The sequence below is a fragment of the Xiphophorus maculatus genome, chromosome 6 (genome assembly GCF_002775205.1).
Source record: "Xiphophorus maculatus strain JP 163 A chromosome 6, X_maculatus-5.0-male, whole genome shotgun sequence".
Classification (NCBI taxonomy): Eukaryota; Metazoa; Chordata; class Actinopteri; order Cyprinodontiformes; family Poeciliidae; genus Xiphophorus; species Xiphophorus maculatus.
In genome coordinates this window covers 11,494,198-11,508,260 of record NC_036448.1, presented here as the reverse complement: position 1 = coordinate 11,508,260, position 14,063 = coordinate 11,494,198, and the positions used below count along the sequence as shown (strand labels likewise).

Genomic DNA, 14,063 nt, shown 5'->3' with positions numbered 1-14,063 from the left:
TCCTGCCATCATATTTTTTTTATTTTACATAGTTTAAGTATTGTTTTAAACCTGTTAGGGAACCAGATCTAGAATGATTCATCATGAAAACTTCCCACATGGAATACTCTGTACACACAGCTCTGCAGTACAGCTGAGTGGTCAGAAATGTTTAAACTTTACTCTTGCAGCAGTTTCAAATATGCAGCGCTCGAGTTAGGTTTATTCCCTTGCACATCTTGAGTTCATGTTATGGATTTAGCCCCGAAGAACCAGCTGGTACTGACCAACCAAACATAAAACTTCGGAACAAAAAGGGGCATGTAGAAGCTTTTCAGCGAGTGCAACATTCCCAGTCAGTGCAACAACTGGAGCAGATGTGATGACATGGGAGAAGGGACAAAAAGGTAAAAACAACAACCAAAAAGACACACAAAACAAAAGGGCAAAAACCCCCAAAACAAAACAGCTGCAATACACGACAAGGCTGCAAGTTCAATAATATCACAATCCGAGCATATCATTAGGGGTGAACACACATTGCGCCATGCTCCTGTGTCAGTCCGTCAGTCAACACCCATGCAAGCGGTGCTCCTTTCTCTTTCTCTCTCACTCCTTCCATGCAAACATTGCCTCTTTTTAATCTTCCAATTCTTGGGTCTCCATGACAACAAGATCATACCATGCAGAAAACATTGATCGGGGAGTGAAGGCAATACCAAGGGTTCTGCACACAAGGCCTCACAATGCAGTCAAGGCACTCTGCTGCATGGGCGGACCGCTTCGTCATCTTCGCAGCAGCTTTGCTCTCCTCATTTTTGTCACACGGTTTAAATGTCTCACTTTTAAAGCTAATTTTTTTTCCTCCTCTTTTTTTTTTTTTTTTTTGGTTCCTGCTGTTTCAATAAGTGACGCTTTCTGAAACAAAGGAGTAACAAAAGCAAAGAAAAGAGCGCACCAACCTTCTCGAAGCTCTGAGGGATGGAAGGGGGTTGATGCAGAACACAATGACGTGGGGGGGGGAAGAGAGAGAACGAGGAAACACAGAGAGAATAAAAACGGCCAGCGCAAAGCCACTCTCGCCTCACCACAACGCTCCTGCACGAACCTCACACAACACATACATACAGTGTTCTGATAAGCCACGTTAACAAAGAACCTGAACTTTTGAATCAGAACATCGGGCGCCGTTTGTGAGCCTACGGGACACCAGCACCCAGGTAGAGTTTGCATTCAGTTCGTTGAGAGAGATTGCGAACGTTCAGCCAATCTTTATTGATTTCGCAATTAAAATCAGAGCACAGTGCCTTCCAAAATTAGTCACGGCTCAAACCTTTCACATACTGTAGTTTACAACCACAAACAGAAATGTCAAGAAAAAACATTCCCACAGCATTATGCTGCCATGACTAAGTTTCAGTGACATAGCAGGGATAGTTCTTGCCCCAAGTCTTCCATGTTGGCCATTTTCTTTCACGTGTTTATGTCCCCTAAATGAACCCTCCTCTGGAACAAGCAGTTCCTCTCCCAAACAGGTGGTGGCAGAAGTAATAATATCAATTTAGACCTACGTTTATTAATTCAGCAATATCTTCAATACAAATATGTTCTGTCCTTATTGAATTATTGTAAAAGCAAATTGGCTCTGGTGCCAATCAGTTGTTGGTCACCCTGAGCAACAGTCCCAGCTTCCCCAACTTGAAGAAAAATGTTCTGCCTCATTAATGCTCTCGTTGCTGGCCTGTCTGTTGATGCATTAAAATGCTATCAGTGAGATATTTGAAGGTAAACTTCCTCAGTCATTAATGATCCTATTTGCCCACTAATGCTCTTTCAGAAAACCTCTGATGCCTTCACAGGTCAGCTAATTTTATCCTGAATTTAAATTAAACACAGGTGAACTGAATTCTTAACCAACCAGCTTAAGGCTGAACTACATTTTTTCTAGAGGTATCAGAGTAAAGCCGGCCGAATGCAAATAAATGTTTATATGTTAATTTGTTAAGCAATCATTTAAAAAGCAGGCATTTACAATCGTGTGTTGGTTTACTACAACAAAATACATCGCCATTTGTAGTTGTAATATAACAAAATCTGCAAAGGCTCGGGGTACGTGAATACTTTAGCAAGGCACTGTATTTTCTCTGTATCTGCCTTCTAGTATAGAAACCAGTTTAGTAGTAAGATCAGAGATGTTTCCATGCAGTTAAACCGAGGCATGGGCTCACTTTGAGTCTTCTTTACTGTACGAGATCACACCAAGGTTTAAGGTGGAATGTGGTTGTGAAAAATACCAAAAAAAGAACAGGGTCAACATATATTATAGACAATGGATGGGTTAGTAATACTCATTTAACAACACAGTCATGGAAAAGAGGTAGCTTCGTTAAAAAGAGAACCTTAACCGAGGCTTAGATGTGCTTTTTTTTTTTTTCCTTTTGTCTGTCCACATGTGTGCAGAGCTGTTTCGTGTTCGGGTCCTACCTCGCACATAAAGGTTTGCTGGGGAGGAATAGCGCACGCCTTGGGAGTTGTTTGCCACGCACTCGTACTTCCCTTGGTCCGTCTCCTCGCTGTTTTCGATCTGCAATGCTCCTGCAGGTGGACAAGAGAAGGTTTGCTTGTGTTTATGCAGAAAACAACATGCACGTTTTTATTATTATTATTATTATATTTGAGACATCTGTGTGCTAGATGAGTCTTCCTGTTCCAGTTTGACCCCTGGGGTAGCCTCGCCACCTGTTGCTTCAGCAACCTATACAGTGTTGCTTTGATGTTATTTCTGAGGCTCGGTCTGAATGGGTTGCACTCTCCTGATGAATTGTGTTTTGTTTTTTTCCTTCGCCACTGTTCCCCCTCCGTTTTTAAACAAATAGCATGTTCATAGTTGAAAGACTCCTTGCAAAAAAGTTGGCAAGAGAAAAACAACTGACTTTTTGTAAACTCGGATGACACTTCAGCTCGCGAACCTCTGTCTCAGCTCGTGATTCCTCTCCTGCTGTCACATAAAAAACACAGCCTTTTGCTTTCTTGGCAGTAAACTGACAGCAGCTTTACCCTGAGGCAACAACCCAACGACACTCTTTAGCTCTTTACTTCCTCCCACCTAAAATCCGCCATGATAAACAGTGTCTCCCTAAACGTGCTATAATTACACACTGCACTCATCAGATATTCTGCGGCTTCAAAGGCTGCTATTCTCACACATACAGTTATATATATATATTTATTTATTTTACCATTTTCATTTTTGGGCAAATGGCCTTTTGAATTACCAGCAGAGACGTTTTTTTTTTTATTTAGTTTTGCTCCTTCTGTCTGTTGTGTCACATTCATGTCAGTGCAAACTGACTTTGACATGCAGAAGCCTGAGGAGGAAGCACACACCAAACTATTAAGACTGCAGCACTGCATGGAGAGCAGAGGAGAGGCAATGTAATAGACATGCTTTTTTTTAAAGTGCTGGAAAAGAAAATACTGTACACACATGCGTTGAGTAGCGGGCTTGTGCACCCGCACATGTACACGGAATAGATCCGTCCATGTAGTGTTTTTATATATCAGATTGTCTGAGAGTGATAAAAGGCCTCTGGCTTGTAAAGATGTAAAGGGAGATACAGAGATAGCATACACAGGGTTTTCACATACAAGCAGTGCTGGAATAAAAAGCACAAACTCATTTTCGCAACAAATCTCGCACTATTGTGAAAAATGTTCAAACACAAATCCCTGCAATCAAAAATAAAATACAAAAGTTGTATCTGGAATGCTTTGTTTCCAAAAGCATTCTTATATGTTATAAGATAGAATATCTTATAACATATAAAGTAAGAGATTTATTTGAATGCCTTTGTCATATTAACTTAAAAAAGTTAATGGAAACTGCTCCAGAAGAGGTCAATATTTCAGAGCAGTCATACATCCAATACAGCAGAAACACAAGGGGACACATTTACTTAAAAGGTAATATGTTTCTTAAAAACACTGAGGTCTTGTATATTAACTGTACTCTAGTTTTCTGTTTTATCCACGTTTGAACTCGTTTCCCATTTTTAAAGAAGACTATATGAGCTGTATTTCCACAGTATGACTGCATATCTTCTTCTCTACTGGATCCTGAAAACACAGTGGGGAATGATCAGCTTTGAATTAAAAACCAGACTGGGCTGCCTTGTGCATTAAAAGTTGAAACAGCTCCAGTGAGAAACTGTTTATCAGCACTTCTGTCATATTAAATCTCTTGCATACACACAACGTACTTGGTCCCATTCAACTGTGATCAGTGTTGCTGTGATGCTTGTGTGCACAAATTACAGAGAAATATATTCTCACTGGCACAATGGTGTTATACAGGGTAGAGAGGGAGGTTTGATTCCCCTGATGAATGAGGTAAAATGATGGGATCGGGCGAATTCCTATGTTTTTATGTATATGTATGTCATCTGTATTTATACATACAATAAACATGTTAATAAGTTTGGAGTGACTATATTTCAAATTCAGATTTCTCTAAAATAGTCTATTCCATTTCTGAATCTGTTATTAAGTTCCAACCTCCCAATGAAGCCAATCAAATCTGTTGTGAAAGGAAACAGTGTCAATAACTCACTCATCCAATGTCAAGCAGAACCAAACTAAGCAGGCTATTTTTTATATGTGCAGGTTTTCTCCTTCAGTAATCATGCGTGACATTGCATACGGTGCAAGAGGGCATACTAACCTAACGTTTGCTAAATAATGTCCAGTTTGGCAGCTGAATGAAATACCGTTTCTCTTTTTGAACTGCAGAACTAGACGCTGTGATCCGGGTTACTGCTTTTTAGGACAAGTTTTTGAGGAGTGAAATGGTAAACAGCTGTTGTTTCATCTATTAAGAGGTAAGAGCTTAAAAGAAATTAAATATATTTTTATTGAAAATTATCTTTTAGTTGCATATTGTAGCCTCTAGATGTCTTAACAACAGAAAGGATAATATTTGTAAAAAAGTAAGTCTGCTTCCTTTTGCTGTCATGACACTCTCCACTATTTGTTTAATGTGAACAAAGAAGTCAGTAAGATCCTGAAATGGTTTCACTTTATCCCAAAAATATTCTTACAAACAATTGCTCTATCCAATTATCAGTTTCGTGTTGTTACTTGGATAACAGAAGTTAAATAGAAATGAGAACATTCCTTTTTAATTAGTATTTTTTTAAATCTAAAATTCTCTCCGTCAGTGCTGCCAGATTCAGTGGAAGAGCGTATGCAGAGGTTATTGTCCTCGATGAGCCTGTGCTTCCCCTCTCGCTGCCCTTCATGCTGTCAATCTACTAATGAATAAAGGCCACTAGCGCTACAAGGTCTTCAAAATGTGGAAATAAAAAATTATCCTAAAATATTGAAGCTATAACTCACAAATGGTAATACATATCTTTATTCCTAGAGTTGCTGTGAAAAGTGTTTGCTAATATCCCTTTGAGGATCTGATTAACTGACAGCTTTGCAACAAAATAGGGCAGACGGCATGTAGCAATAGCAGCTCATGTCAAGTTAAGTGTGGTACTGGAATCACTTTGGTCAACATGGACTAAAAATGTCCATGGTGTTTTAATAATAAAGTGTTGTTAGTAGGCAACAAGACATCGGACTGTGTTCCAATCTGCAAGTGGAATACAGTCCGATGTGATATTATTTCCAATTGTGAGTAAAGAGTAAGAATCGCCGGTTCTGTTAGTTACTCAGGATTAAGCAGGAGGATTCTGCTGTTCACAGTAAGCTCGCAACAGAAAGAAGGATGCATCTACTGGAGCTGTTTACCACAGTGTCAGATTGGTTTGATGTGATTCAACACCTAAGCGGTGTGAGGCTTTGTTTGCACGTGACTGCTGTCTGGAAATTGACAGTATTTTTGGATGTTGTTTGGGGGGAAAAGCTCCACATTCAGATGGCACTGCTTCACTGTTTAGATGAGATCACCAACACGCTGTGATTTTAGCATGTCCTTCTTGACCTCACGGTTCTGTACCTGCATTAAATGCAAAGTGCGTCTCAGTGTCCGATGAACCAAGTGCTCATGTGATATATTCCATATCAGAATTTATGTATACGGAAAAGATCCAAGTAGCAGAAGTAGCACAATGCTATCCGCCATTTTTTTTTTTTTTTTTTTTTACTGACGTCAAGCAAATCTTGCAGCCGTACGTTTTGTGCATGTGCGCTTTCATACCTGCGGAGTACTTCGCATCTCCGCGGGGGATGTTTCTGCAAAGTTCCACTCTGAGACCTGGTTTCACAAAGTGCCAGTGTCAGAGACTCTGATAACTGGTGACATGTGAACGAGCGGCTGGATCCTTTCACAGAAAAACAGCTCAGTGTAAACGGGGCCTAACGCACACCTTCTTTCATCCAGTCAGAAAAGGCTGTTTCATAACAGCGTGTGTGCATTAGTGACTTCAATCATCATTATATCAACGAACTGTTTCAGCATTAAGCATGCTCTTTAATCAAAACCTTTTCACCTCAGACCTTTTAAAGGTGTTAAAAGCTAGTTTGCTCTTTTTTTTCAATTTGCATTTACAAACCAATTGGGACCTTAAATACACACTCCCACTGTTCTATTCATACTTTAACCAGCATCTGCTGTGGGGGAGATTTCCATACATTGTTATGTAATTGATGTAACGTTTCGGTGAAGCTTCGTAGAGGTGTAAATAATGCCAAGCGTTGTATTTGTGCTTGTCAACCTTTGTATGTGTTATTTTAGTGGAACTGTCAACAGTAACAAAACTAACCAACATGGTAATCACCTCAGAAAGGAAATATATCTTTACATCCGCCAACCAGCAGGACGTTTATTAACTCTCTAAGAGAGATCTGACATCCATAATGAGAAAACCTTACAGCAATCTACCCAAGCAACGTTTTCATTCAGTAGACAAAGAAAACGCAATGTTGCCTTTAAAATGGGATATTGTGGTTAAAAGGTAAAAAAGGTAGAAGTCATGTTTGTACCAAGAAACAAGCTAAAGACCAGGATATGACGATTACCGATTGACCCTGACCACTAACCAGATAACCACAATCCTAAATATCTGAAATTTTTCAAATGTGTGAAAGCATAATACCTAAGTGCACAATGCCAGACTGTGCAAACCACAACTCTCTTCAGTGGTGAAGCTGTTACCACAGGAAGAAGACTCAAAGCTGACTATTTCCAAAATCAGTAAGGAGTTTAAAATTTTAAGTCAGTGAAAGCCTTTATTAAAAATGATTAGTTACTGCTAATGGATGAAATGCTAGAATGGATATTTTTTTCTCTTAACTAGTTTTTAAAAAGAAATTGGTTAAAGTCAATATCAGAACTTCAAAGCTTTAGAGAAACTTAAGATCTGAAATCGGTCACAGATCTCAAATAGGTGGATCTCGATGGAAAACCAACATATAGAACTCTATTGATGTCTGAATATGTCCAAAACTTACCTGGGATGGATCTTATTTTTTGAATACCACAGAAGCTGACTCTAATTTCATCTTTGAAAAACAGATTCGGAGAGTTGTGCAATCCTTTTTTAAAACTGCGGCTTATTTAAAGTGAAATAATTTTTGTCTTTTAAAAGCTTTAAACAGGTGATCAAGGTAATAACTTATTTGTTGAGCCTTTTATTTAGGCTGCAAAACACAGAGAGAGAGATCAAGACTTAAAGCTGTTAACATGTCACTGCTTCATCTTGTTCATATTGTTTTTACAACAAATAATTCTTTTATTGCCATTTTGTAGCACTGTAAAGTGAATTGTAAATAAATTGTATTATTATTATTATTATTATTATTATTATTATTATTGAGACAGACTGGCAACCTGTCCAGGGTGTATCCCGCCTCTCCCCCGAAACGTTCACTTGAGATAGGCACCAGCACCCCTCCTGACCCCACCAGGGACCAGGGTGTACAGAAAATGGATGGATTATTATTATTATAGATTATTATTATTATATTACAGATAAACAGCAACAGTTTTCTCACACTCAAACATAGTATAATGACACCTAATGACAAGAAGAATGATAAAATATTGAAGTGCTTTTCCTATGCAATGTTTTATAGCAGTTCTTAAAAGGAAACATAGTCGAATAGAATCTATAAAAGCAGGTGAAGGTTTCTACCAAAGTTGGCAGGTTGGAAATCGGTCCATTTTCATTCATGCAAATACAACAATGACTGGCATATGAGAAATCATAAACATCAAGGTTTTGTCAGATTAAAATAACAAAAGTTTAGTTTGTCTCTCTAATTTCAAACATACGTGTGTGCTTTTCACATCTGAGTGTGTTTAGGGAGCCCAAACAGTGCTAGCTGAGCCTGTCATCCATCTGCTTCTGTCTTCTGCAGTTACATGAAAGGAAAACAGCTCGTGCTCACCCCCCTCTCCTCTCTGTTTGCCTTCTCTCATTTCTCTGTGGTACAAGGCAGAGTTAGGAAAGAAACAGGAATAAATTAACCGCTCTACAAACCAGATCTTTTCTCCTGAAAGCACCACAGGCAAGATGGGAAGCAAGAGGATGTCAAGTTGGAGGAGAGGTGCAAATGGACAGGTGAATCTCCGCAAACAAGGCGCCATCTGACATCTGGAAGCTGCTCATACTGTTAGCCATCAGCACAAATTTAAAATTGGCAACTGGCTTCTTATTTTATGCAAAACGTGGAATTATGATGCAAAAACAAAACTAGGTACTTTTTATGTACACCCAGAAAGGTCAGAAGCGTATAAACAAACACCATGGACATGAAGCTGGAAGCAAACCTGCTTTAATGACAGTCTGTGTGGAAAAGAAGGACAAAAAGGGTGAACGAGGGGAAAGTAAATGACCAGAGAAGAAGAGGGACAACAGTTTGTTAGTGAGTCTGGAAGCTGCTGACAGACCTGGAATGAGACGTTACTGAAGTAAACTGAGCTGCTGTGAAATTGTGGACGGTGTATTATGTCTGCTGGGCCCAGAGCTCAGCTAATCAGATAACAGCAGATACTGCTAACCTGATAGCTTTCCCAGAACATCCAGGTCAGAGAGATCGACTGGACGCTAATCCTCCCGCAAGGCGAGAAATTAATTTAAGCGAAGGCTGGACAGCAAGAAACAGAAAATCTCATAAAAAAAAAAGTAAATGATAAACATCAAAATTGTAAATAAATGTATTTGGATGTCATATATTGTATATTTGCAGCCATATTCAATAAATTAGGATACTATTGAACAGTAAATTTATTTTAGTAACATAAGTGAAACATTCAGGTTAATTACTTAGATATGTTGGTTTGCCACTCAGCTAATGAAAGCAGGGCATTTATTAAAACATTTTTTAAAATAATAATACAGAAATATGGGCTTAATGAAATTTTTTTTCCTACTTAAAGTTTGTTATTCTGAAAAACTATTTATAATATAACAAATGAGTCTTATCCAAATAATTCATTGACTATGACCACACAAATACCACATTAATTGTAAATTTAAAGTTGTACTTTTGTATTCTGAATCAACTGGATAGCCCATTCAAACAATAAACAGGACACATTAAATCATGACAGTTTCACCATGTTTGTAGAATTGGATGTGTGCAATAACAAAATTGATTTTTCTGTTTTTCTTTTCTTTTTCTTTGAAAAGATTCACAACTCATCAGTGAAAGATCTGTCAAACCGATTACAAATCACTATTTCTTCCTCAAAAGGCATAGTTATTAAAAACAAATTGCAATGTACAGTATATGGTGTAGTTTCAAGCAGACATTGAGTCAAATATTGTGACCCAGCTTCTTAGTCAGAGAATAAAAGCATGAAGAGTAGAAATTTTGATTCTCAAATGTAATTGTTTATCTGTGATTGTCAATTTGACTTTATAAGACTGTTGTCTTTGGTTTTTTCATCAGTTTTTTTTATATACACAATAAACTAAATTTAAAAACCATTCACTTTTACTCAAATCTCACTTGTTTATTAGATCTTTTATCCTATGAAATAGAAAAATTGAAAAAAAAATTAACCAAATTATGATTGCAAATATTTAATACTTGTCTGGATCTTTTACTGCTGTAAGAATTTTCTTTTTGTATTATACAGATTATTGCAGGACATTTTACTAGGCTGTGTTGCTTTGTAGTCTTTTCACTAATATGTTTTCTTATGTCATACATGAGCATGTTTCTTTTCACACCTCTATGTTGTCTTATCTGTAGCAAATTAGTCCTGCAGAAACATTCACCATTTCCTGCCAGTAAAAGCCTCTTTATTCTTAAATACTGAGTTTTGGGAGCCGGTGTGTTTATTTTCCACTTTAATCCTTTGAAATCTGTTGTTGTGATTTGACGCCAACAAACTGCCAGGAAAAGTACCCCCCATGGACATGGGATTAGGCTAAGAAAGAAACAATGTTATTCTACATAGCGTGACTTAAACTGTTACCAGTGTTATTACTGTAACCCTTGATCAGACCCCAGTTTTCAGCAATGACAAGGCCATCCATTTTCCAGTAATCAAACCTTTGGGTCCTTATTGCATGCCATCTGTGAGAATAGGTCTTAGAAGGCTGTTAAGTGCTTTGGAAAACTCCAATTCTTGTTCCCAAGTGCCAGTGACAGACTGATCGCTTGTCACGGTTCTCCTCACGCACATCTAAACCGAAGCAGCAGATGGCCTGGAAAAATAAATGCATGCCTGGTTGAGATATAAAGATGTCAGGAAAAGTTCAGCAATGCGCTGCACCATATGTTACAGCCCCCAGGAAGGAAGGAAGTGCATGTGCAGCAGGTATCAGATGTGTAAACACAGTGCTGACGGCAGTGGACAGCTACCTGCAATGAGAAAGACCCCCGCAGATGATGGATACTTAAGGGCTGTGAGAGGAAGGAGAGCCCTCTGTCGTGAGTCTCTCGCTGCATCGTTTTTCATCTTGACCCATATGTGGCATAAAAAGCCTTTCCAAGACCCAACAGAGAGTAGAAAAGCAGGGGGGGGACAGAAAAGAAAGCAGTGGTTGTGGCCCAGCGCAGACCCCTGGCTCTGGTCCAGGAAGATCTGGCAGCTTCCCACCGAATCAGACGCATTGCTCAGTTGGGACCACCGTTAAACATCTCATCTAAAAGAAGTGTTTCACCCATAACACATTTTCGGAGCTATTTTCTGCCTACCTTGTGTGTAATTGATTTCCTTAAAGTCATTTCAGTGCTCTGTTTGGTTCATTATGCAGCACATTCTGCTCTTTGAGTTTGCAAGGCCTATTGGTGATTTTAAATCCCATTAAAGGCGGCGATGAATCTCGCCATGCCATTTGTCTTGCTGCTGTTTCACTGATGTGAAATACAGCCCAACACAGTGTACCGCTGAATCACTGCTCAGTCTGTGTGACACTTCAGAGCAGACTGGCAGCAGCATCTAAAGATAAATTATTACAAAATCTATAATACAAGGTCTGAAAAACGATGTTTAAAAACCATTATTAAGTTAGACTCGATGGCTAAACATTTCTAAAGTAGATACTGCAGCACTAAAACCCCTACTTATGTTTAAAACATAGGGGTGTTTTGTTTCAGGTTTTTTTCTGTTGGATTCGTGCAGCAGTAAGTTTCTTTTCTCTCTGCATTCCACCCACAGTCACAGTGCAGTTTCTCTCTCTCTCTCTCTTTTCCCCCCCACAAGGTAATTACACTTGTAGGTTCTCCACAGTATATTTCACCATGGCAAGTACCCATTTTTCTACACATCAGTGGAGTATTGGGAGGAAATTACACTTAAGATTAGGTCCAGGGGCAAAAATGGGTTTCTGTGCTACTTTACGTGCAAACAGCAGCTCAGTCAAACGTGGGGACTCTTCACATGGCGAAGCATTACGAGCTGTACGACCAACTCCAAATAGAGAGAAAAATTGCATGTTCTACAGGGAAGCAGTGAAATCTGCATCACATAAATTCTGTGGGAAAAAGGCTGAGTGCTTCATTAAAGCAGCCGAATGTCATTTAAAAGCAAAATTAAAACCAAAAGACTGTTGATGTTTCTTGCTTGGAGAGACATTTGTCCACAAACTTTAACATGTAAAGTCATCAGTTTACGATCTATAGCAACTGCAGAGGACATTATCTTTTGGATTGTCAGGAGTGCTTTATTCTCACGATTTCCTTTATACACTGGGTAAAATAATTAGTAAATGGTGTTGTCTTGCTCTAATGACTTAAAATGTCTGTTAATGTATTACTTGAAATGAAATCAGGGCCATATATTTTGATGCACATCAGGGTTTTCTTAAAAGGGATCTGACCAAAATAAACCTAACCTTAATAACTGTACTTAAAGGGGCATATCTATCCATCCATCCATCCATCCATCCATCCATCCATCCATCCATCCATCCATCACCTATACCCGCTCATCATTAGGTCATAGGGATGCTTGTTAATGTGTAAGGCAAACTATTAAACCATGAATGCACATGTTACTGAAAAACTGAAAATCATAGGAATTGATTAAAACATTTGAACAGCTGATAAAAACATTAATAATCAAAACAAAGACACAAAACTTGGGAAAACAGTGTGAAGCCTGTGCAAACATTGTCCACCAAATTTCGCACTTTTTTATGTATTATTTAAAAAGCATCTCATATCAAGAAGTAAAAGTATTTCTTAAATGCAGGCAAATAAAATCAGCACATGCCCAAAATAGCTGGGATAATTATTTAAAAACTAAAAGAAAAAAACATAATAAAAGTAGAATCTAATGGACTTTGTGTTTTCTATATGCAGTATGGGCAGCTTTCTGGATAGAGAACGCGTTAGTTTTTGATGATGGTAACTTTATGCTGATGACTTGCAGCTTTGGGCTCAAAGCTTAAGTCCCGCGAATTCTTCCAGCCATCGTAGCTGCAAGTCGGTTGTATAGCTGACAAGGACTGAAAGTGATCAGTGAAACATTTTGTCTGAAAGGAGGGAGATATCAGAACTGGCAGGGTGTAAGGGACGGAGAGAATATGGATGAAGCGACAACAAAATGGTTTCGCCTCACCATCGCTTTCATTCCCCCTGAGGACAGCTGAGTGAAAATGGCTGTGAATAACATGTCGGCTTACTCCGAGAGACACTGTATCATCTATACAGAATAGCATAAACAAAGCCGAATAAACTGTCTTAAGCACAGGATGTGATTCCTCCCTATTCATTCCAGGATATGTCAGCTCAGCCTTGTGGATCCCATTCTCGTGAGCAGCAGAAAAGAAAAAAGATCTCTGGTGAAGAAATCGGACAGTCCTCTTCCAAGACAAGGAACCCAATTAATGCAACTCAATCATTGATTCATTTGATGTTTTAAGGAATTTTAGATTAGTGTAAGATTTATAACCATTATTTTATTTTATTTTCACTGCTTTCTGGTTAGATTTTCGTTTAATTAATTATGAATAAAAAATGTACCTCCTCTATGACATTTTAGAATGTTTTCTCCCAAATGTTTATAAAAAACAATTTTTTTCTGGCCTTAAGGTTGGCACAATCATCCTTTTAATGAAATTGGCTTTAAAAAGGTTATATATCCCCAAAGGATATAGATAAACACAGAGAGCAGCATGTAATCCCCCAATCATAATTAAAACCTAATAATCACCAAATTTAGAGCAACAGGGATTTGCTCTACCACAAAGCAGGGGCTTTAGATGCTCTGTTTGTTCACCGCTCTCTCTCTCACCTGATCGAAGCTTTTTGATGCGACCCTGGCTGAGGCTGGGGTCGACGGGGAGGAAGTCTTTGAACCAGGAGATATCTGGGTCAGGGGTGCCGCTGGCAGCACAAAGCATGGTGGCTGTCTTTGTCCGCTCCACCACCTTCAGCTGTGGACCCATGTCTATGCTCGGGAAGCCAGATGGTAACACGTCCTCTGGAATGAACAGAAATCAAGAGCATGCATCAATATGAATGCCTTCAGAAATGTACTCACACATTTACCAAGCAAGGGACTTTCAGAGTAGTGGAATTATTTTGAAAATGTAACCTTTAATTGGATTGTATGTAAAACTCGATAGATCATTTTTTACCAAAGTATCACTTATTTTTGTATTCCGTGACAATCT

General features: G+C 38.7%; 1 protein-coding gene across 6 annotated transcripts in view; it reads right to left on the bottom strand.

Moving 5' to 3' along the window:
* Positions 1–14,063, bottom strand: part of LOC102219293 (receptor-type tyrosine-protein phosphatase S-like) — a 95,140-nt gene that overhangs the window by 41,746 nt on the left and 39,331 nt on the right. For 3 of the 6 annotated variants that reach the window (XM_023336102.1, XM_023336099.1, XM_005797090.2), the window contains exons 5-7: positions 13,682–13,870; positions 2,464–2,574; positions 942–953 (exon numbers count right to left, since the gene is read on the bottom strand). In XM_023336102.1, the coding sequence (XP_023191870.1) occupies positions 942–953; positions 2,464–2,574; positions 13,682–13,870 (312 nt within the window). The remainder of the gene's footprint in view (positions 1–941; positions 954–2,463; positions 2,575–13,681; positions 13,871–14,063) is intronic. The other 3 variants (XM_023336100.1, XM_023336101.1, XM_014476007.2) reach the window with 1 other exon arrangement.